Source organism: Alosa pseudoharengus, unplaced genomic scaffold (genome assembly GCF_046254945.1).
Source record: "Alosa pseudoharengus isolate Yale_2024_CS ecotype anadromous, Long Island Sound unplaced genomic scaffold, YU_APseudo_1.1 YU_APseudo_1.1_scf_12, whole genome shotgun sequence".
NCBI lineage: Eukaryota > Metazoa > Chordata > Actinopteri > Clupeiformes > Clupeidae > Alosa > Alosa pseudoharengus.
In genome coordinates this window covers 16536090-16562084 of record NW_027468587.1, presented here as the reverse complement: position 1 = coordinate 16562084, position 25995 = coordinate 16536090, and the positions used below count along the sequence as shown (strand labels likewise).

Here is a 25995-nt window from a genome sequence, read left to right as displayed (position 1 = left end):
CTCTCTCTCTGTCTTTCTCTCTCCCTCTCTCTCTCGACCTTTCTCTCTCCCTCTCTCTCATTCTCTCTCTCTCAGTCTTTCTCTCCCTCTCTCTCTCTCTCTCTCTACTGGAGGGCAGTTCTTGGCTGTGGGCTCCAGGCTCTAAACTCAGTCCCCTGAGTTTCCATACAAGTTTTGATGCCAAGCATGAACTGCTGGACGCGAGACAGCACAGAGTAGTGCTGGCAAGTTTCTCCATGTTTCTGATTCTACTACTAAGGGCCTTAGTACTTACTGGCACACTGCAAGTAAAAAATCCCAGCACACGGCTGTTAGTTCCTACCCCTTTGTGTTGCATATATTCCAAGAAACGTATTTCACATAATGTGGGTTTGGCCCGCTTGGCAGGCAGGTGCGCTGATGACATCTTTATCTGATTGGCACCCCCACACACACACACACACACACACACAGGGGGGATTCCAGGGTGTGTGACAGCTCGTCACCTCCGGAGTGACAAAAAAAAAACGCAAAAAAAAACGCACACCTGCTTTCCCATGCTTCGGGACGTGGTCGGGGAGATCAAGAGTGTAAGCAGCTTGGGCAGCGGCTTGGCAGGCCGGAGAGGAGAACTCATTTCCCTCTGAACGTCTGCAGGATGACAACCCCTGCAAAAGGCCAGAGCAAACACACTTGCAGGGGCCTGGGAACCGGGCGGGCACCAGCACTGCCTCTGCCTCTAGCTCACCCTGCCTGCCGGCCTGTCTGGAATAGCGTCAAATATGCCCCGTAGAGCACATTGTATACCAAATGGAGTCTGTTAAGTCTGTTTTTATCTCAAACGAGATCAGAACTCCTACAGAGTTTTCCGAAAGGAATCCAGGATTCCGAATCCTTTAGTGACAGACTAAAGAGACAGAGAAATCTAATGCAAATCAATGTCCAGTGTGACTCCCTTGAGTGCAAGACAAATTCCCTTCGAGGCAATAAAGGTTTCATGCAAACACACAGGTATGGAAACCGGAATCAGAATCAAAAACTACTCAGAAAAGCAGATGTTTTTAGCAAATACATAAACATATTTTTATTCATAAAAGATTTACAGTATTTTACATAAAAGATAAAAAGAAAGGCACAATAGTTGATGCTTCTGGTAATGCATATATCATGGGAAGCTCTTTCTTTGTGTCAGTGTGTGTTGATATGGTGCTACACACACTCATCACATGTCATATACAGTATCTTCCCTTTTGGTGCCCTTCCTGTTAGCATGGTTTGGATGTGCTTATGTACACTGTGCTTGTTTGGGCAAGTACGTGTTTTTAAAGCTTCTTTATAGAGAACATAAAATAATGACTCTTACAAAACACACACACACACACACACACACACACACACACACACACACACACACAGACAGAGTAATATGTGTACACAGTTTCATGCAGACATACTTCTTTGCACACAGACACACACATACTCTCTGTCTGTTTCACTCTCTCTTTATCTCATAAACACACGCACACATTTTCAAATACATACATACAAGACATGCCCATACATAATCATTCACATACAAACAAACACACACACGCACACACACACACACACACTTGCAAAGATAGCACTGCATCTCTGTTAGTCCTGAATCATAGATCTCTAGTATCACCATACAATCTCTTGTGTATATCTACTGAATGTCAGAATCATTAGCGTTTCATTTTCTCTCTTTTTGGCTGTCTGTACATCTGGCGCCTGACACGGGCCGTCCGGGAAGGCCAGCCCCAGACTAACTTCACCACACCCTTTTAAAAAAAAAATACATGGGAAACAGTCCAACTGTGTCCCAGTGTCTCCTATGTACGGGTAAGCATGTAAAGTGCTTTAGTCTTTGGTTATGAAAAACACATTAAAAAACCCTATTCCACAGCTCGCGTCTTACATGTCAACATACTACACTGTATGTATGAACACATTCCAGTTTCCGATATGAAGATGGAGGGAGTAAAGGGGGGGGGGCTGAGTTTGAGGTCACAGGACTCAATCTCCTCTTCTTGACCCCCCCGCAGAGATATGTGTGTGAGAGAGAAGGCACTTCAGAGTTCCCAAAGGCACGCGAAGATAGGGAGCGTTTTGTTCTCTCACTTCCCGTCGTCCACGGACAAGTCTTCTGGAATCTTCTCCTCCGAGCTGCTGCGGCTGGACAGCTTGTCCAGCTCGTCTTCCATCTCGCCGAAGCGCTCGGCCACACAGTGGGCGGTGAGCCGGGCCTCGGGGTCGTGGTCCCAGCACTCGTTGATGGTGGCGCACACGATCGCCACACCCTGACGAAAGGGAATGCAGGAAAGCAAAAGCTTGTCACTACATGCCAAATGATTTGTCTGCGCTGCATGCAGGTACTTTGTGTGTAAAGCACTAGAACTATAGTGAGCTAGGCAGGGATCACACTGACAGGTTTCCTATTGTTCTTTATGGTTCGGCAGCGCAACGGTGGCAGTGCTAGCGTTGAACAAGCTGAGTGTTGAACTTGGTTCAACTTTCAAAGCACAACGCAAGCGTATTCAATTGCCAGTTTAGGCAAACCGTTTGTGTTACTTGGGAACGAGATTATAACTTATTATAGTCTGAGCACTGTGTTGCGCTTGCCGCTGCCGCTTGCTGCTGGCCAGTGTGACTCCTGCCTTAACCGTTACTGTTAGCTATCAAACTCACATTCGCCTCCAGTCATTTTGATGTAAAGATCTCCGCTCATGCGGTCTTCTCATTGCTCTGTCACTTACACACACACACACACACACACACACACACACACACTCTCTCTCCTGGCTTACCTGATGTTTGATCCAGCTGTCGGGGATCTCGGGCCGGCCCCGGTCTCTCAGAACGTTGTCCTTCATGCTCTCCACACAGGGGTGCTCTCGCACTTTGGACCCGAATGGTGGCTCATACTCCTTCACCTCTGCAGGACACCACACACACACACAAACACACACACACACAGGGATAGAGAGAGAGAGGACGGAACATTAATCACCATGGTCCGGACCAGTGGCCCCTAAGTCTCAGCAGAAAACATTTCACTGTGGTGAATTACTACTCAGGGGTTCAAGGGCAATAGTGGGCACCAGGGGGGTTATCACAGCACACAATGGAGCAGGAGTCGGAGTTAGCCGCCTGAGAAGGAAGCACTGCTGAGCGGAGAAGGAGGCGAGGCGGAGGAGAGTGAAAGTGTGTATTTGTTTTGGACTTTTCCTTTTTCCACACGTTTGTGAAAGCAGTAACCACAAGTAACTCCAAAAGAAGCAAACAGCCACACCCGACGGGGTTCACAACAAGTGGAAAAGAAAAACTCATGAGCTAGCTTTGTCTCTTTTGTCTGGATCTGAAATACTTACTCGCCGGTCACGGCGTCCCGCCAGCGATGGGCATAAAAATGAAATATCTATCCCTGTGGGACGCGCGCCAGAGCTTATGAAACAGACCTCAGGCCAGATGCACAAAACCCACTGACATGGCCGCTCAGGGTTTCCCACCGTTACATTTCACACTCGCAAGTGCAAAGAGATTCACTGGGCCAATCACTGAGAGAAGAAAGAAAGACAAAAAAGAACTCAAACACACACACACACGGTCACACATTCCACCGAATGGAAAACTGGAGGCACTGGCTATCACACTCGGAGCCGGTGGTACGCGGTCCAGCAGCTCGGCACTGGACAGGCCCACAGGAAGTGGCTGGTCCCGGACAGGAGACGCAGGCCCTGCGTTTTGGGACCCCGCGGAGAAGCTGACTCCACAAGCGGCCACTTCCTGTTTTTGACAAGTGGACTTCCCCTGTTTCAATTTATAAAACAAAAATACGCCCACTCAGGCCCCTGCCATAGTCTTTAAACTGGGGGCAGTCGGGTGCTTCTGGCCTAGTTTGCTGCACAGCCCCTACCCACCCCCTTACTTCCTGTGGTCAGATGGAACAAATACCACAGCTGCCTACCTGCCTGCTATTCCCATAGGTGGATGGAAGGCGACAGGGAGTCATTTTGGCGCGAGTGGAACACCACACAGATTAAGAAACAATCAAAAAACACCCTGATCCGACACTGAGGCCGCTGAAAATGCATTCAGTAATCGTGTGAAACAGAAGCCGATTTAGATGTCGCGCTGATTACAGCTGAAGTGAATGGGTAATAGCTAATAACATAGTATTGCAACACAGGCATACGAGCACAATAGTCACACTATTCAAGAGTCTCCTTCCGCACACACAGCCTCGGCCATAGCCCCCCCCCCCCCCCCCATGCAATGGCAGCTATGTGAAGAATGCTGAGAGGTTTATTTATTTATTTAGGGAGAACAGATGTCACCCAGGCTCCGGGCCGGGCTGGGCTGGGCCTCCCTCACCAGGATCACATGCCAACTCCAGAGGCTGTAAGGTGGAGGTGGAGGTGGTGGTGGTGATGGTGGTGGTGGTGGGGTGGGGTCGGGTGGTTTACAGCAGTTTCCCTTTCAGATTATCCGTCTGAAACCACTGTGGGTCTGCTGTCTGACTCTCTGTCTGGGACCGTTTCCCTCCTTTTCTCCATCTCTTTTCTCTCTCTCTCTCTTTCTCTCTCTCTCTCTCTTTCTCTCTCTCTCTCTCTTCCCCCATGCACCTCCTCTCTCAGAGCAGAGTAGTCTGGACTTGCACGGAGGTATGGGTCGCAGACATGCTGCACAGACACTCACACGTGATGACCCAGTCAGCAAGTTTTATGAGGCTTCTTTCCAGCCGAACTGAACATAAAGATGATGCACAAACATGCATATATACACTGATATACACACAAATACACACCGACACATACACACACACACACACACACACACACACACACACACACACACACAGATACGCTTGCTTGCATGGGATTGCAGATGCTTTGCCACATCCTTCTGCAGTGAAAGTGGGCGAGTGGTTCTCTCTGTTGTGACTTCTCCTCCATCCTGCTCTGCCACCTGTCTGCTGGCTTTGCACCTCCTTGCTGAACCACACTAGCTAACGGCAGTGAACCACCACGTGTGCTGTCTGCTCGTGGTTCTGCATGGATATGAGGCTGCACTGTGGCCCATGTAGTGGGCCTGTCTGTGCTGTGTGCCCTTATCCTGGGAAAGGAAGCCTGAATGAGGAGAGAGAGGGAGTGAGAGAAAGAGAGGGACAGAGAGAGAGAGAAAGAGAGAGAGAGGGTGATAGAGAGAGAAAGAGAGGGAGAGGGAGAGAGAGCAAGAGAGAGAGAGGGAGAGGGAGAGAGCGAGAGAAAGAGAGAGAGAGAGAGAGAGAGAGAGAGAAAGAGAAAGAGGGAGAGGGAGAGAGAGAGAGAGAGAGAGAAAGAGAAAGAGGGAGAGTGGTAGAGACAGAGAGAGAGAGAGAGTTAGAGACAGCACCAGGCTCTAGTGTCTGTAGCGTGTCTGTCTCTCTGACTCTGAGGGCTCCCAGTGGCACGTCACTGTGCTGTGCTGTGCCATGCTGTGGTGTTCCATGAACCTGAGCCTGGTGCTGATGGATGGGACTCCAGCCTGCCTGCGTTGGGTCAGGCCACCTGCTGCCCAGCTGCTGCAGCCCAGTTGGGGCGTCTGCCTGCTGTGCGGTTGGGTGTGGGTGGTGGGTGGGGTGTGGGGTGTGGGTTGTTGGGGGACGGGTCAGGCCTGGCTCTGTGGTCCTGAACACGGTTAGCTGAATTCAGTTGCCGCTCAACACTCGGACAAAGAAATCAAGTTTGGACAAATGACATGAAGTGGGTCTAGATTTAATGAAAATGTGTGTGTGTATGTTTGTGTTTGTGTTTGTGTGTGTGTGTGTGTGTGTGTGTGTGTGTGTGTCTGCATGCATGTTTCATAATGCATGCCGACTGACAGCATTATGAAAAGCGCCTGGTGATAGTATCCCCCGTGTCTCCACCATTCTGTGTCCCCCCTGCGGGCCAGTGTCCTCTCTGGGCAGGAATGCGGCCCTGTGGCTGGGAATGTCTCAGCCTCTTCAGATGAGCTGTCAGCAGCAGCAAGGCCAGCAGGCCCCTGTCTCCTATCTGATTCACACCAGGGCAAGCAGGGGCATGCATGTAACACAAACCCAACACCCTCACACTATGTCTGTGTGTGTGTGTGTGTGTGTGTGTGTGTGTGTGTGTGTGTGTGTGTGTGTGTGTGTGTGTTTGTGTGTGTGTGTGTGTGTGTGTGTGTATGTGTGTGTGTGTGTCCAGCATGTGTGCATGAGCGTCAGTGGACCCTCGCCACATACTTACATATATACGGCACACAGATGTATACAAAACTCTATCCCCTCCCGTAGCCCGGCCGACCACGAATACCTAAACCTGAGGCGCACGCACGCATTCCAGCCAGCTCTTTGGAAGCTGAAAAACCCCCAAACTCAATGTAGGTCACAGACGATGGGGGAGTCAACGTGTCCTGTACAGTGATTTCCTCTGAAGAACTTTCCCATATGTGGCTGGGTGAGCGAGCCCCACGCTGGGCCGTCAGGCTGCATACTTTCACACAGGTTTAGGGGAAGGAGGAGGAGGAGGAGGAGGGTGGCGGCGATGGTTGAGCAACACTTCAGAAACAGCCCCAACATGCCTCCAAAGCTTCCCACAGGCTCTCCCTGTCACTCTCACTCGCGTTAAGTAACAAACATGTAACGATACACCCGCCCACGCACAGATATGGGAATTAGTAGACGCACACACACACACACACACACACACACACAGAACCAGTTATCTGCAGACACTCACAACCTTGCCTTAGGCCTTTCTCACTTTCACTATGAAGTAAACATGTTACGATACACCTACGCATATTTTGATAAAGAGATTAGAACACACACACATACACATACACACACACACACACACACACACACACACACACACACACACAAACACCTGTCTAACACACAAATACTCTCATCTGTATTTAATTGTGTGCACACACACACAAGCATACGTGTGCACATACACACCCTCCCACGTCCACAAGCCCTATATGTCCTCGACCGGTCGACAGCATCTACATTCCCCACCTGACCAAAGAAGGGAAGCGGTCGTGATGGTCCATTTCACATTTTGCTCATTCCTGGCATTCCTGTGGCCGACCAAGACGCTGGGGTACCATCGCTGCCCTGCCCGGCACGGCTTAAAATGGAGGGAAAACAGGAAAAAGAGCGCCGGCCAGAACATAGATGACCACTAAGCTACGTCGTGGGCCCCGGCGCTCAGGAACAATGCACAAAGCCACACCGCCGGCCAACACAATAGTCCACTGGAAAGTCCAACCCGGTGAACTATTTGCGGCAGATGGTTTGTCATGCAACAGAGGTCTCTCCAAGGAGCACCCACCCACCGTCCAGAAATAATTACCAAAGTTGAATGAGGACACAGAATGGAAGGAAGGCTAAAGAACAGGTCAGACGTGTTTTTGTTTTTTTTAAGGTTTTGGTCAGAAGAGGGGCTATTTTTTATTAAGTGGCTGTTTCATCCTCCATTAACGCTCCCTCTTCTCTTGCGGTTGGCTCTGCGCTGCTCACCCATTTCACTGGGAGGCAGGGCAGAGAAGAGAAATCCTGCCATGTTTTGTCTTGATGTAACACACTTCACTCACTACTAGAAAAAGAAAAAAGCTCTGGCACATTGCTATTTTTCTCTGTTCTGTCCTCTTCCTTCTCTGAGCACCTGCCACAACTGGAGGTGCATTACCTTCGCTCTCATTGCATTGGTAATACAAATGGTCAGTTAGGAATGCTGGTGACAAATTGACTGTATGAACCAGGGGTAAAGTGATGCCTCCACTTAAGTGGATTCTGTGCCCACTGCTGTCACATGAGTGACTGGATGGGCCTGTACAAAAAACACCTCAAAACACATCTTTTCACTGAGGCCTTTAATCCCCTCATCATCCCACCCAGCGCTCCTGCGCACACACACACACACACACACACACACACACACACACATACTTACTACCACCCCCTTCTTGTAAAGCGACCTTGAGTTTCTAGAAAGGCGCTATATAAGACTAATTTATTATTATTATTATTATTATTATTATTATTATTATCAATAATGACTGGATGCCCTCTTTGTGGACGGGTATGGACTTACCTCCTATGGCATTGCATCTAGAGGTGATCTCCCACAACACCAGGGCCATGGAGTAGATGTCTGCCTGCTTGAAGGACTCGATGTTCTCTAGATTTATTCTGGACTCCAGCACTTCTGGAGCCATGTACCTGGCTGTGCCCACCTGAGGAGAGGAAGTAAGAAATGAAATAGGGATGAAATAAACAAGAAAACATTTTATACATTTCACATCAGATCACTTTTGTTGATTGATCTGATAGTGAATGAGGTTTTCTGACCTCATGTGTTTGTGTTATCATCTACAACCCACTTCATGAGTCATCGCAATGTCAGTGAAATGAGATTTGAAACTGACAAATTCATTTCTTTCAGTTAGAATATTTGCGCAGCGTAAAAACGTGTTGCGACTTGTACTGACGCGTGTCAATTGAAAACTCAACAATGTAACCGTAATACTTCCCTCATGAACACTTTCATGAGTGAAAACCCCATCAATGAACATTAATCACAACTGAGTTTATAACTGAAAGGCTACTGTATCTGAGGCACAATTAGCCACCAGGTGTGGTGCACCACCACACCTGAGCATACTTTTATTCTTTTTTTCCTCTCTGCTGCTTAACGACTCCTCCTTCATCAAGAAGGTGCATATTGTTTTATCGCAGGTGACTCAACATGTTTGCATTGTCAGCCACTGAATCATCGGTGGCCCAGAAAAAGTTTATGAACGTGAATGAAGAGAAAGAGAGACACGGCGAAAAGAAAGAGAGACACGCCGAAGGGGGGAAATTTCCTGCAAGTTATCGCGAAGAAGCAAGCACCGCAGACTTCCACTGTCAGCGGCCAACCTGTTCTGTTTTGTCTCAGAAACACGGCTCGCATGATTTGTGAATGAGCGTGACTGAATGCCTCGCAATGAAACAAAATACAAGACAGTAAAATGTAAATGACCTTTAGTGCTCGAGTGAGTTATGAGAAAGCAAAAGCATCTTTTCTGGGAACTAAACCTATTGGCCCGTTGGCATTGCTGAGACAGTCTAAAAGCCAATCCTCCGACAGCACTGTTGCAACACACAAACAAACTTGTAAACTCTTAGCTGACTTCATAGGTCAATGCCACAGTGGAAGAGAGGTCACTGGGAGGCTGCTGACCCATAATGACTGCGCTTCAAGTGTGTTGGTCAGGGCAGCTGCAGGACAGTGAAAGGAGAATTCCGGCAAGTTTCTCAAAGTGACAGAGTACTGTCGGTATGAAAAAAAAAAAACAGAAAACAATTTGTTCTACCTAGCTTGAGTTTCTGCAGCCAACAGCTAGAGCAGCTACAGTGCTCTAGCACTCTGGGGGCATGTTCATGAGCCCCCATGTTCATGCCCCCAGAGGCACGAGTAACGCCACTGTAATACCTGGGACCCTGCACTGATTCAGGTGGGGGTAAGGAGAATACCACCTGATGTACTAAAGACAATAAAATGTAAATGTCCTTTTGAGCTCGAGTGAGTTATGAGAAAGCAAAGACAAGCACTTCAACTGGTCTGTTTTCTGGGAAACTAAGTTTCTGTTTTTTCGCATATATGTGAGTTTACATCTCACCACTCCGATAATAATAATAATAATAATAATAATAATAATAATAATAATGATACATTTATTTTTATAGCACTTTTCTAGACACTCAGACGCTTTAAGAGGTCTACATACATTGGCCCTTAAAACAGTTAAGAAACTGGCAGGGACACAGACATTGGTTTAACCCAAAAAAGACTACGGATGCAGCACAACTAATGTACCTGCGTACATAGTTTCAATCCATGCACACAGCATGGAACCAGCTGATTAATTTCTGTTTATGTCGGTCAGGCAAAACCTTACCTGCCCGCTGTTGGCCAGATCATCCACAGACAGTGAGTTGTCCAGCCTAAGGCCGAGACCGAAGTCACAGAGGCAGCAGGTGAGGTCGCTCTTCACCAGGATGTTGGAGCTCTTGAGGTCACGGTGGACGATGGGCACCTTGGGCCGACCACAGGTGCTGTGGTCGCTGTGCAGGTGCGCCACGCCGCACGCCAGCGAGCTGCCTAGCAGCCGCAGGTCCTCCCAGCTGATCACGTGGCGCATCAGGTAGTCCTGCAGGTTGCCACGCGCATAGAAGGCCGTGATGAGCCAGTACTGCTTGGTCTCCTTGCGCTCCTCCGCCGTCAAGAAGTGCAGCACGTTCTCATGCTTGAGGTCGATGTCGGAGAAGATGTCTTTCTCGTTCTTCCACGAGGCGTACTCCTCCTCGGGAAAGATCTTGACGGCGACCGTCTCGAACTGCTCCGAGGGGCTCTGCTTGAGCTTGGCCTTGTAGACCTCGGCGAAGCGGCCCTTGCCCACGAGCATGTCCAGCTCGATGGGCAGCGGATCGGTGTTGTGGTTGAGGCTGTTGGCGTGCGTGGAGCTGCTGTCTGAGCGGTCGTCGTCCATCATGATGGCGCAGGCGTCACTGCAGTCCAGCGGGCCCTTGCGCTTGGACGGCTTGCGGGTGTCCCACTCGCTCTGGCGCCGGCGGTACATGCGGTACCAGTAGAACATGGACACCACGAGCATGGCCAGCACCAGCAGGGGCAGCAGGCTCATCAGAATGACCGCAGCCACCTGGGACTCCACCGTCGGCCCTTGCACTGTGAAATAAATGAACAGGATTTGTAAAAAGGACGTTTGGGTAGTAAAACATCAAAAGTGAACATTTCAGGAACAGTTAACATCTAAATGTCGATGTCTTTTTCGCAAATCTAAAAAAGTCGATTTAAAGTGCATACCACTGTTTGAGCATTCATGTCCTGATGGCAGAATCCCTCCTGGCCAGTGTCATTTGACAGGCTATTAATACTTAATACAGTTGAGTATCTCAGTGATAAGCTTATTTCAGGGAGTGATTGCACAACTACTCTGAAGTGCCTCCTGATATTTTTACACACGTAAACACAACAGTGATTATCGCTGACATTCACTTCCACCAGCCAGACTATTATCAACCTCAGCAACAGGCGGGCAGTGTTTAGCAGTGTGCTGCTTCAGTGGTCTGGGGTAGAGGGTGCACCAGGCAGGGTGCATATGGAGATGCTCAGACCAGAAAGAAGAGCAGTGCTTTCCTACCCTTTCCAGAGTGGGCATACATTCACCCGATGGAAAATAAATGTACCCGTTTTGCATGAAGGACTTATTATAACACAGATGGGGTTTTTTTAAGAGCCAGATGTTTCTGTGTGAGTTATTAACACTAAAAAACGTCTGAAGTCAATGAATGTAAATGAATGTCAAATTTTCTTGATATTTAATAATGTGACAAACTTGTAAGTTGAGGGGCAGTCCTACTGTCAGAACACCCAAATGGCCTGCGTGGGTTCTTCCTAATGGCGACACGGTAAAACTCCCCCGTTATGTGGTGTGTGTTGGGAACGTCCAGATGGAAAATTAGGGCACCATGAAAGCCTCCTCTATGCCTTGCCTGTGCTCAGGAGGGGGAAAACTACCCTGGCACCGCCAGTGGCCTTGGCATGGCAGGTAGGGCCCTAAGCTGCAGTGCCCACTGCCAGCACTGTGGGCAAGACATGGCAGCCAGTGCCCAGATTGTTGGCTCATTTTGGTGTTAGAGTTAAAGGAAGCATACACACATTGTTACTGCTCTCTCTCTCTCACACACACACACACACACACACACACACACACACACACACACACACACACACACACACACACACTCTCACACACATAGGTAGGCTCACAAACCTTGCAGGCACACACTAACATGCGCACACATGCTCTCTCTTACTGGCAACAACATAAAAGCACAATACATACATAAACATAGCAAAGCTTTAGGTAGATCCAGAGATCGAGAAAACAAGATTGAAGTAAAGCTCTTTGAAACACTGGGACTTGTGCTTTGCCAGCATGGCCTAAAAAGGCAATGCTGCAACTACAGAGACTTTTACAAAGCAATGAAATAAATAAATAAACTCAAGAGCCAAATGTGCAGTTCGCACCTTGCATTCTTTATGACCGGCGGTGTTAGGCACACTAAGATTCTCCTGTCCCGAGGTTGCACTATTAAACGGGCCAGACTAACGGTGCCAGAGGCGGCAGATTAATGCGCTTTTGGTGATCTCAGTGTTCCCTGACTTGCTGTTTGACTCGAAAATAAAAAGCACCCCTAATTGCTTCAATATTCGCAATGTGTTCTGAATAACTGAATTCTGAGGAAAGCATGACAGGTTTCCCATAAAACTGCTTAATCCAGACACGATTTCATGAGAAAGCCGGGGGTACGAAACTGCCTGTTATGGAGGTCCCCTAGGTCCTGACATTTTTTGATCCACACGCAGGATTCTGGCAGGGATGAGCAGCTCTTCCTGGCTGGTGTGGGAGCTCCGAGTGGACGGATTACCACGGCACATTAAACCTCCAATTCCCAGACGGACAGCTGTGCCGTTTCGCCGCCCTGTGATTACCACTGAGGAGTTTATTCAATTCGCGCAACCAGGATAATGATGATAGTGGTGCTTTAAGCTGCGCTGAAAAGGCCTGTGTGGAGGAAATGTGTTTTTTTTTCTGCCTGTCCACACCGTGTAAGAGTGAATGTTCTTTTTTTATTTTGGTAGGAGAACATTCTGTTTACTAAATGTCCCAGGCCATCTTAAAAAACGGAGATTCCCATATCTATTAATAAATGCCCTTTGGAAGCCTGTTCTCCTGGTTGGAGGGAGCGTTAGGATCCATGCCAGGACAGGACTGTAACAGCGGCCTATGCCAAAGCGTGAGGAGCACTTGATGTTTGTTATGGTTACGACGGTGTTTCAGAACATGGCTCATGCCATAAACAAACCCTATTCCTTCCCTCTCTCTCTCTCTCTCTCCCTTCCTCCCTCCCTCTCTCTCTCTCTCACTCTCGCTCTGTGTGTCTCTCTCTCTCTCTTTTCCCACTGTTTCTTTCTTTCACCCTATTTAGGTTTGGTAGACTGTGACTCACTCACTTTTTTAAAATCTGTCTGGTTTGGGACTGCAGGCTAAGATTCCTCAGCATGGGGGACCAACAAACACACACGCACACACACACAGGCACACACACACACACACACACACACACAAATCTGCACAGACTAGAAACATACAGACTGACTGACCCCCCCCCCCCCCTCCCCACACACACACACACACACACACACACACTGCTTCCACGTCTCTTCTTCTTTTTCATTATAACCACATCTGATAAAAATACCTCAGGAACAGGGGGGGGGGGGTGATTAAACTACTACTCAGACAGTCAGGAACAACAGCATGGGTCTGACTCACTCCCTGCAGCTTGTCTTAACGTACAGGTCACACATTCATGTTTCTGCAGCTCTGTAGAAAGGAGAGGTCATGAGTTCAGTATGCTCCAAGGAGACATGGATGACACGTGATTCTTGAGAGTCAGCTGCACGACTGTGCACCTTTATCTTATGTGATAAAGTCACAAACAGTTAAACAGCCACATTCTGCAATCAGTCAAAGAAAGTAGTGTTGATTAAAGTTATGTGACACTGCACTTTGCGAGTGAGTTGGTAGGGGATAATTCTGTTTATAATGCATCTCTATTAAATGAGTGAATATGATGACCCTAAGGCTAACAGGTTGGTATGGGCTGGACATTGGCAATGATAAACATTACATTTAAGATGCTTCTTTTTCTTTTCAGATATATTTTTGAGCAGAAAAAAGTTCCTGAACATATGAATGAAGAAATACTACACCTACAATGTCAGGATCATTACTGACAAGGTCAAACCGCCTTAAAATGGAATAGCATGCTGCTAATTGAAACCCCCTTTTCTAAATTGCGGCAAACTGTAAATTCATATATCAAGTCACTTAACAGGACAAGTAGATAAGGGGCTCCAGGACCCGTAAACTGTATACGTAAATACAGTAAACTGTAGACCTATACGAGGTCGGCCTACTTGTCTGCAGAGCCTATCAAATTTACAACTATAAAAACAGAAAAAAGGCCTAACTAGAGTGCAAGTGTACAGCACAGACCCACGGCCCCAAACTGTCTTTATGAGTTCTTTATTGGAAACAAATGTATAGTTAGAAGGTGAAATTCACTTGTCACTATCGCTTGGCAAAGAGAGAAACAGTTGTAGCATAAGTAAATGTTTCAATTTGAGTTATGCGCTTATTTTGGTCAGATGCTACTGTCTACCCTCCCTGGTGTTCAGTAAATGACTGAAAGGCATTTTCAGGCATTCTGAAATGTGAGACATCACACTATTCCATGAAAAAATGACAGGAAAAAGGAAAACATGACTGGAAATTAAACTGTATGTGTTAGGACTGAATTAGTATGGCATAAGAGTTATTGTAAGTTAACTTTTCCTCATTTCATGCTATGCAATATATTTCTGTCTCCCTCTGACTAACTCACAGTCTCTGTTTGTCTCATGTCTCGGTATCTCACACACACACACACAAACACACACACACACACACACACACTGCTGAGAACGTCATAAAAATCGTTATGCTAGGCGAAAACAATGCAAGGCATTTCTGCAGGAGTTAGCGATGGCATAAATCCAATAAATAAACATGAGCTTCCTGAAGCACACGTCCTGTAAGGAAAAGCTAGCGAGGCCTTTTTTTTTCTTCACAGCAGATTCAGCTAAGCATCTCTAATAAAGTTTAGACAGGGAGATCAAACTAAAAAACCATGGGGCATGCAACCTCTACAGAGCAAAACACACTGAAACTGATTTGTGAAGCCTAATGAATATTTATTGTTTAGACTATATCAACTTCCCTAGATTAGGTTGGCTAATGCTTAGCAAAAAGCCTCAACAGAAATCCCTGTCTGCTTCTAGACATGCAAGACCTGGAATTATGCCAGTAAGTCAGGGTATTACAAATAAAGCTCACTTTAAGCAGATAGAGCAATACATAATTGTCTGACTAAGATAAACATTCAGTCTCTCTTTTACTTTATGTATATCGCTTGCAAACTCTCTAGTACACACATACACATTAACCACAGCATGCACACACACACACACACACACACACACACACACACATACACGGATGGTGTTGACCACAGCACTGATACTGTACCATCAGTCCTGCAGGGACTCTGTGACAAAGATGACCTATAACCTCTTCATTGACAGAGAGAGAGAGAGAGAGAGAGAGAGAGAGAGAGAGAGAGAGAGAGAGTGTGTGTGAGAGAGAGAGTGGGCGGCTGGAAGAGAGAGAGAGAGAGAGAGAGAGAAAGAGAGAGAGAGAGAGAGAGTGGGCGGCTGGCATTTAGAGATCAAACTTGACCAGGATTTTACAGTACTGACTCAGAGGACTCATTCCTACACATTTGCTGACTTTTGAGTATTCCGTTGTTTCAAAAGCTCCTCTGCAGAGGTATGTTGATTGTTTGTTTATTTGTTTGTCTGCTCTTTGGCTCTTGGTTTACGTCATCCAGAATCTCATTGAAGTTTACACATAAATCATCTTTGTTTATACACTGTTGTACACACATAAGTGTGTTCCTATTGTCATGCCCGTGCACCCAACAACACATCCAAAACCACTTATGGAAATGTACCTCCCTCATCGGTACTCCATGTGTACTGCCCACTTTGGAGAGGGAAAACACAGAGAAGGTGAGTCATTTCGAACCCTTTTGTACTGCACTCTACGCTGATGATGCAGTGAAAACAAAATTTCACAAAATCTAGCAGTGAACTCTACTGTGGAACTTCCTTTCAGAAAAACAGCCAGAACCACAGCTCAGACTGAGTCATCTCAATACACCGCTCTGATGTCACTGGGCTGCCTCTCTCAGCACTGTGATGGAACGTGTGTGTGTGTGTGTGTGTGTGTGTGTGTGTGTGTGTGTGTGTCTAAATCCACGCATGGGAGTTGTATATATGCATCTGCCTCTGCATGTCAGTGTGAGTTTGGTATATTTGTCACACACATTGCACCTCCCACAAACATAACAAACACACACACACACACACACATACACACACACACACACACACACACACACACACACACACACACACACACACACACACATCTAGACATATAGTTTCTCTGAAGAGCTTGCGGAAGAGCATGCTGCTATGCTGCTTTAATTTTTCCAATCCACTGAAACATGAACTGAAATAGCTTATATAAGTTATGTCAATCTGTTGGTCAATCTACTGACAGATTGATAGATGGATGTACAGACACATAGAGAGAAAGAGAGAGTGAGAGAGAGAGATAGAGAGAGAGAGAGAGAGATGACTCACTCGGAGTGAAGATGACGTTGTCGTTGCACTCATCCTGGTTGCAGGAGCAGACGTAGAGCAGCCCGGCGTCGGCCATCCTCTCCTTCATCACACAGGTGGAGCTGTTGTAGTCGTCCAGACGCATGCCGTACAGAGGCTTGGCCGGGTCGTGGCATAGAGTCTCCAGAGTGTGGTTATTATCATTCCTCCTCCTGCCAAGGGAGTACACACACACATACAAATGCATGCACACACACACACATACACAAACGACGCATGCACACACAGATACATGTGCACACACACACACACGTGCACACACATACAAACACAAACACAGACACACACAGACACATCCACACACTCTCTCACACACACACACACACACACACACACTCACACACACACACACACACAAACACGCACACACACACACACACACACACACACACACACACACACACCAAAAAAGACACACCATAAGTGAAACAGCCATATACTGTATGCATACCACACACATAAACAATTACAGTGAAAGCCTCTAAGAGGGTGAGAAAAAAGGAGAGAGAGACATTCACAACAGGATACAGGGTGGTGATCATAAAGCACTGGAAATGTGCTTTTGATGACCTTTTCAATAAAAATAACCCTTATGTTTTTTTTTTTTTTTTTGCTGGGAACCTTTTTACTTCACATTGGAAGTCAGCATGTGGTGCTTACTGACTGACTGACTGAAGCATTTTTCTCCCCTTCAACGGTTTTCTTTCACAGGCATGAAGCAAAGCACATTTTTACAGTAACATCAGAAAATTGCCCATAAGATATCAGGTGAGTAAAAATGCTTTGTATTCACTTGAAAGACTTTCCCCTGGCCTAGAGGGGGGATTACTCTGGCTTATCAGGGAAGTTACTACATGGGGCAGATGCAGAGGCCACTTACCAGATAGACACGCACACCTCCTCCGGCTCTCCACATATGGATGTAATGCTGCAGTTGGATTTGCATGTCCCAGTGCCATTGCAAGAAGTGGATTGGAGATCACAAAATTTGCAGAGTCCATTTATTTTGAAGACTGGAGGGAATACTCCATCTATAAAAGAAAACACACACACACACACACACACACACACACACACACACACACAGACCAACAAATCCATTAACTACTGGTGAACTCATAGACAACATTATAAAGTGATGTCTAACAGTCTTCCATGCACTTAACAACACAGTCGTCACCACCTGGGCAAATCATTGCACTTCATTTGCAGCCCTGGTTAAAAACAAGCTGTTTTTATTGGCCAACAAAAGAGTTAAACATTTCGGCTCCCTTGCTAATATTTTGCCTTGTTGTCCACAGATGACTGGTCCACTGTCGGCTCCACTGACTCGTCGGAGCAAAGGGGTGAGTGGGTGGGGGTGGTGGGGTGCTGGATCACGGGTTAGGCGAGTAATCAGCGAGATCTTGCGTGAGGTGCTCTCTCCCACAAGCCCTCTGCACTCAGGGCCTGCTCAGGCCTGCTTTTTCATGCTATCTGACTGAGCTGACTCCCTGACTGACAGCCTCCAATCTTTTCCTACTCAGAGACAGGAATACAAACACCAAGGGGTGCTGGGTACTACTAGTGACATTCAAAATACGGCACAATTTTACAGAGCAAACTGGGTAGTACCATACTAAAGAGCAGTGTTCATTCCATAGCATTGCGATTATTCAAATCAAACTTTACCATTTACAGTTGAACATTCTGATGAAGGGCACTTTGTACTGGTGGCCCTTTGAAGGCTCTCTTTAGCTATCAACTTCAAAAACATCTGCAGCTGTGCAACTCTTTTCCAGACACACACACACTATTTTTGCAAATGCCTCTTTTGTGGCATCAGTATATATGACAGGCATCACCAATTTAAATAATCCATGTAGGGTCTTTTCCTTAGACTGTATAATAAGCACATAAGTGAGCTACTCTGTGGTGGGCCGCACCACCGACAAGTGCCGGCCTCGTAGCCAGCTGTATGCCCACGTCACATGCACTGCACACTACCGCGGATAAAATCTTTCCCCTACCGCTGCCTTCTGTTTGGTGGAGTTTGGCAGGAGTCGGGTAATTACACACTGGAAACACAAAGAAGTATCCAACCACTCAAGAATAAAAAAAAACTCTGCACACTCCAGTATGTGTGTGTACGTGTGCTTATGTCTGTGTGTGTGTGTGTGTGAGTGTGAGTGTGTGTGTGTGTGTAGGCCACAAGCTCAGCAAACTCATGACAGACTCCAATGTCCCTCTCTTTCCTCCTCTTACCCAGAGGAAGAGCCAGGTGACATCAGCAGGGAAGGAAATGGAGTCAGAGAGGATGTGGACCTTCCCTTCAACAGCCTAACAAGACCTGAATAATAACATCACTTCAAATGCACCTCTGCACAGCACAGCACAGAAGGAGAAGGTGCCTATACGATACTGAGGAATGTTCAAATAACAGCACGTACACGCTAGCATGCACCATTAGCAGCGTACATACTACCGTACCGCATACACGATAGCAAGTACATTAGCAGAGTACACACTAGCATACCGCATACACGATAGCAAGTACATTAGCAGAGTACACACTAGCATACCACATTACACGCTAGCAAGCCCATTAGCAGTGTACACACTAGCGTACCGCATACACGCTAGCAAGCCCATTAGCAGCGTACACACTAGCGTACCACATACACGCTAGCAAGTACATTAGCAGTATACACGCTAGCAAGTTCATTAGCAGCGTACATGCAGCTTTTTTTATTATTTGTTTTATTTATTAGGGACCATGTACAATTTTAAACATAAATGTTACCATTTGATGCATTGTACCAGAGTTAGCGACAGGCTAATTTACATTATCAGCATACACGCTAGCAAGTCCATTAGCAGAGCAGATACTAAGCCTGAGACGCACAGGCCTTCCTGAGAGGAAACTACACCCTCAGGCAAAGAAGAATGTCTTGTATGCAGGGGCTGCAATATCCTACGCTTTGGTGAAAGAAATGAAATGAGAACAATATAAATGTAATTAGGTTCAACTGTGTTACATCAGACATCATCTGATAACAAGCCCATAAGTTCATGTGTGCAGCCACATGTAGTCTACAGCAGATACTGTAGCTGAGGCCTGACAGGCATGCTGGGGCAAGCAGGGGCACAGCAGGGGCTTCAGCCACTCATCAAAGACATTGCAGCCTCCGCCTACCCTACTCACTCCTCTCTCTCCTCCTTCTTCTTGACCACACACACACAAACACACACACACACGCTCACACACACACACACACACACACATAATGACTTATTCATACATGCATGCAGACACACAAGCACTCTCTTTCTCTCTCGCTTTCTCTCTCACACACACACAAACACACACACACCCTATCTCTCTCACACACATTCACTTACTGACATAATCTCAAATGGGCACACAGACACACACACACACACACACACACACACACACACACACACGCGCACACAGAGTTTAGCCTGCTTAAGCGTCTGTCCGTCCGGCTCAGTGGAGCAAGCCAAGACAGGATTGTGTCGGCCACGAGCAGAGGAGTACTAATATGGGCAAATCAAAATCCAGCCACTTCTGGAGGTTAGGCGACCCCCTCTTCTCATCTCTAAATAGCCGCCTCTCAGCTCCCCGAGCTGAGGCCCAACGAGGTTAGTGTAAACACCAGCTCAGATTCGCACACCCTCCTCCTGTGGCCTGACACTGTCGGGAAGGGAGGGCCCACAAAAGCTCCTTTTTTTTCTGTGTGTGTGTGGGGGGGGGGGGGTCGGGGCAACCAATGGACTTAAGTATCTTTAAGGCTGGACTAAAAATCTCTTTCACAGTGACCACGTCCATGTCCACCTGACTTGCTGCCTATATCTTATGTCTGTGTCTGTCTCCATCTTTAGTTCTCTGCTACATGCCCACATTTCACATTTCAGAGAGCAGAGTGTGATCACACAGCATGAGGGAAGACTGAGTGCCTGGAAGGGAACACAGGGCTGAAGGGCGTGCCTTTGAGAGCCTTGCTTGCTCGGTGACGTGTTTTTGAAATGTGTTGATGCCAAGCTAATCAAGGCAGAATGGTAGCAATCTATATTTCTAAACTGCTCCAAAACAGCCGTGGCCTACTGGTTAGCGCTTCGGACTTGTAACTGGAGGGTTGCCGGTTCGAACCCTGACCAGTAGGCACAGCTGAAGTGCCCTTGAGCAAGGCACCGAGCGCCGCTGTGCAGGCAGCTCACTGCGCCGGGATTAGTGTGTGCTTCACCTCACTGTGTGCTGAGTGTGTTTCACTAATTCATGGATTGGGATAAATGCAGAGACCAAATTTCCCTCACCGGATCAAAAGAGTACTTATATACTTATACTTAAAACAGGTGCGCTGGCAACTAAACTAGCAATCATAGTTACAGTAGTCAGCTTTGGGTATAGCCCATGCCAAATATTTCTGAACTATAAAGAGGATGGAGCACCTCTGTTTCTCAAACACACAATCCAGGTCATATGAGACCTACACAGTTACTGTAATACTGTGTGTCTTACAGTTACAGTTTTTCTCGATTGCTTTGACCTGCTTAAGGAAACTGGGATCCACTTGGTCTTCATGAACACTTTCTTTGCACAGCAGAAGTCATCTCTTGTGAATGTGTTCACACGTTTTCATTGGGTTCACACAGTTATCACACCCTTTTGCAAAACAGTTTACACAGTTGTCATTTCAAAGTCCCCAAACTCTATTGGTTTCCCCGTGCTAAACAAAAGGAAAACATCTTTTCACAGGTGGTATAGATTCCTTGCATAAGTCTGAATCTCTGATACACCTGTGTGAAACTCCTTTGCTAAATTCTTCAATCAGCAATCATTCATTATCCATAAGAGATGCCATGTCTGTTCTGTGTTGCTATTTACAAGTAGGCTATGGATCTAAGGCACATTTAGAGAAATTATTGTATAGCCTATTTGGTGAAGAAAACAAAAGGTAGGTTTACTGTAGGTCTATTTTGATGAAAAATGACAAGTTGTAGTTCAATGAAATTTGTCTTGTCTAGGTGCTTACTGTAAATCTTACATATCATTGACAGTTACATTTTGGGAGGAATGAATACAATTATTTTTTATTCACTACATTCAGTTTTTTCAGTTTTTTCTGATACCAGAAAATGAGAAAGAAATGGAATCGACATAGCAAAAATGCTCATTTTGAGAACTATATTTTGCATTTTGTTGTCCAGTGTGTAATGATTGATTGAAATCAGGATGTGTTGTTTGAAGGCAAGATTTGCTTTTGCTGCACTTTTTAAGTGTTTTGAGAGAGTAACAGCCTTTTGCAAGCATGTCATTTTGGCCAGAGTGCTTTTGTTCAGACATGGGTGTTAACTGTTTTGAGAATGTGATGTCAGAGTTGACACAAACATCAAAATGATCAAGAAAAACTGTAATATGTCAGAGCTAAAATCCATCTGGTAAAAGCTCACTCCAGAACCAGAAACTGGGTTATGGGTTATTTTGTGAGTTATTCTCTCCTGTTTACTGCATGTATACAGCCACTGTACCATTAGAAGGTAAACAGAGGCCATCTGTCTTCATTAGGACTCATACTGAAGGCCAGCGACCCTGTGACACACCAGTGCACTCCAGAGCAAGATCCTGTTCTGACCATTACAGTGGGAATGGTTTACAGTTTTTCTCGATTGCTTTTACTGTACCTGCTTAAGTTGGGGGCAGCCGTGGCCTACTGGTAAGCACTCTGGACTTGTAACCGGAGGGTTGCCGGTTCAAGCCCCGACCAGTGGGCCACGGCTGAAGTGCCCTTGAGCAAGGCACCTAACCCTTCACTGCTCCCCAAGCGCTGCTGTTGTAGCAGGCAGCTCACTGCGCCGGGATTAGTGTGTGCTTCACCTCACTGTGTGTTCACTGTGTGTTTCACTAATTCACAGATTGGGTTAAATGCAGAGACCAAATTTCCCTCACAGGATCAAAAGAGTATATATACTTACTTATAAACTGGAATTAACTTGGTCTTCATGGCTACTTGCTTTGCACAGCAGAAATCATCTCTTGCGAATGTGTTCACACATTTTCATTGGGTTCACACATTTCTCACACCCTTTTGCAAAAAGGTGTCATTCAAAAGCCCCAAACTCTATTGGTTTTCCCATGCTAAACTCTATTGGTTTTCCCATGCTAGCACAATTCTTCAATCAGCAATCTTTCATTATACATAAGAGATGTCTGTTCTGTGTTGCTATTTGCAAGTAAGTATATTGCAAGTATCTAATGCACATTTAGACAAAGTACTGTATTGCCTATTTGGTGGAGAAAACAGTAGGTGTTTACTGTAGGTCTATTTCGATGAAAAATGACAAGTTGTAGTTCAATTAAATTTACTGTATCTTGCTAGGTATTTACCGTATGTCTTACATGCCAATGGCAGTTACATCTAGGGAGGAATGAATACATTATTTTTTTATTCAGTACATTTTGTCTTTTCACAGTTTTTTTCTGATACCAGAAAAATGAGAAAGTAATGGAACAGACATAGCAAAAATGCTCATTTTGAGAACTAGATTTTGCATTTTGTTGTCCAGTGTGTAATGATTGATTAAAGAGTGTTTTTGAATTGGCAACAAGTTGTAGTGTTTGAAGGCAAGATTTGCTTTTGCTTAATGTTTTAAGTGTTTTGAGAGAGTAACAGCCTTTTGCAAGCAAAATGTGTCATTTTGTCCAGAGTGCCTTTGTTCAGACACAGGTGTGAACTGTTTTGAGAACGTGATGTCAGAGTTATATGTCAGATGTCAGATGTCAGAGGTATCAAAACGATCGAGAAAAACTGTAGTAGAAGGCCATTCCAAGTATCCACACCCCTGTGGTAGAATAACAGTGGTGAGGCCATGTCCTAAAGTAGATAAGATGGGTTTGAGTGAGTGTTTGTGCGTGTGTGTGCGAGTGTGTGTGTGTGTGTGTGTGTGTGTGTGTGTGTGTGTGTGCGCGCGTGTGTGTGCGAGTGTGTGTGTGTGCGAGTGTGTGAGTGAGTGAGAGAGAAAGAGAGAGAGAGAGAAAGAGAGAGAAAGTAAGAGTGAATGAGTGGGTAAGAGAGGGAGTGATTGAGTGAGTGAGTGAGTGAGTGAGTGAGTGGGCAGGGGTTTGTGCCAATGGCATGAGGTCAGGCCAGGGGACAGGAAGAGTGGGCTGCACTGTCTAAATAAAACAGTGAACATGGTGGTTATCACTCATGTCAGCTCAGGGGAAACATAAATGCCCTGCATGAACACAAAACAAACTAAAACAGAGAATGCAAAACACATCACACACACACACACACACACACACACACACACGAATGCAGCTGCACATACACACACACGCACACCAAAAGTCAAATGGATTTGGTATTGTACAAATGGTGAGCTGTTTCCTGTGATGAAAGAAGCCCTAAGGGAGGGAAGTTCGCTAGCGTTAGCGAAAGCTTGTTTGACAGGACCCAGCACATGTCCCCGCTCCAGTGGCCCAGGGTCCCCCGTTCAAAGGAAGCAGCAGAAGGAGCAGGAAAGGGAACCAGCGTGGTGGCAAAGGCTAAACCGAGCTCTCTCTCTCTCTCTCTCTCTCTCTCTCTCTCTCTCTCACACACACACACACACACACACACACACACACATATCTCAGAGGAAGGGACAGTTATTATATCAACACACAGGAGCTCTCTGAGGCTATTTGTTATTTTAAATGCATAAAAGAGTATAGTACATGTGCAAGGACATGCTCATGCTGTAATGCACGATTGTTTCCAGAGAGAGAGAGAGAGAGAGAGAGAGAGAGAGAGTGTGTGTGTGTGTCTGTCTGTGTGTGTGTGTGTGTGTGTGTGTTTGTCTGTGTGTGTGTGTGTGTGTGTGTGTGTGTGTGTGTGTGTGTGTGTTTGTGTGTGTGTTCGTGAATAAAGAAGCAAATGAGGATAAACCATTTTTTGAGGTAAGTGTTCACACAAATGTTGAGGTTAATTATGAAAAGGTTATGACAAAAATATCACCTTCATATTATCACTAGTCTGTTACAAAACAATGGTAAATAATTGTATACAGTACTGTATACAGTTCCATACACTCTGAACAGCAAAACCCAAGCGAGATGAGTCACTTCCATTGGAAGAGTATCTCCTTTCAGTTAGTGCACTGTTGAGCAAGTGCTCGCTCTCTCTCTCTGAACTACAACATGTGACACAAGTTATTGTAAGCTACACAGAACTCTAAATAAAATACCAGTACATGCATTTCCATAATTATGAAACAAATTAGGCTGTAAAGGTGTATCAACTGTATCAATATAGTGTATGCTACTAGAGAAATATGACATAGGTCCAGCAAACGCTGTCAAAAAGCAATCTGCAATCTGTGAACACAAGCCTGAGAATAAAAATAATAGGATCTGTGTCCCATTTTCAATGCCAGAAATCAGACATCTTTGACATGAATAGGCCTACTAATATATGTTTCGCAAGTTTCGAAAGGTCTTGGCTGGGACAACAGTTAATTATTACCAGAGAGAAATAGTGATGTCATTGTTGACAGCCCTAGCCAGCACGCGCTGACAAAATAGGAACACAAGCTTCAACACGCTGCTGTTATAATGAGTGTGGCCACAGGTAAATGACAACGGGATGTCAATGAATGGATGTAAAAAGACTCTCACTTTCATATGGACAGCCTCACCGTGATAACAGACTATTTAAGCACTACTATGAAGCATTCTTCAGCATTACATAACCCGAGACAAAAAACTATTACTGAAACAGTTTGGTATCACCTGTTGCATTTGTCAAGTATTCCATGGCGAAATGTTAAGATGAACGTAAGTTTGGGTGCTAAGCTTTGTGCTTTGGCAATTATTCAAGTAATTAAGATTTGAAAACAAGCTCACTGCCTGCACGGAGTGTGTGAGTTCTGAAGAGTGTCAACCAAATTCACTTACCAACTCCGCTCCGGTTCAAGACGGTCATACAGATGAGGTAGAACGCGCCCAGCCACACAGTCGAAACCCGAAAACGCTCCATGCGAGTCTAGCACTTTCCCACGTTGCTCATTAACTTGTTTAGTTTTTTTTTTTTAAACAGCAATACTCTGTTTAGGACACTTGTGTTAGAAGTAGGAAGGGGATTGCGGAGCCCTTCTCGTAGAGGCAGCGTCCGTGCCCTCCCTCCTCAGCTGAAGCTCGGACTCAGAGCAGAGGAATCTGACTGACTGTGCGCTGTGGGTTGAGTCACTAGGCTCTCCTCTCCGCAGCAACAGGAAATCTTTCAGAAAGGGCAGGACTTCTTTGCCTCAGTCTCTCTACACATCTTTAACTTGAGCCTGTTATTATAGTGTATTCAAATTTAGAAGGCATGCCTGTAAATGGCACAGTTAAGTATGCAGAGGTTAGTATTTACTTCTTGTCCATTTGCATAAATGTGAGAGAAAATGAATGACACTGGAAAGAAGTGTGATGTTACTTTAAGTCTATTTTTACTTTATGGATTTTTTAAATATGGCGATTTTGAGAAGTGTATACTTTCCCCTATATACTGCACACTACAATGTTGAGGTG

General features: G+C 45.9%; 1 protein-coding gene across 1 annotated transcript; it reads right to left on the bottom strand.

The window, feature by feature from the left end:
• Positions 1-1043: 1043 nt before the first annotated feature.
• Positions 1044-25701, bottom strand: tgfbr2b (transforming growth factor beta receptor 2b). The gene is made up of 7 exons (XM_076280275.1): positions 25381-25701; positions 17320-17470; positions 16401-16591; positions 9961-10748; positions 8112-8253; positions 2811-2938; positions 1044-2303 (listed from the first exon to the last, which is right to left on the bottom strand). Exons 1-7 carry the CDS (start codon positions 25460-25462, stop codon positions 2121-2123), a joined length of 1665 nt encoding a protein of 554 aa, XP_076136390.1. The 5' UTR covers positions 25463-25701; the 3' UTR covers positions 1044-2120.
• Positions 25702-25995: the final 294 nt, after the last annotated feature.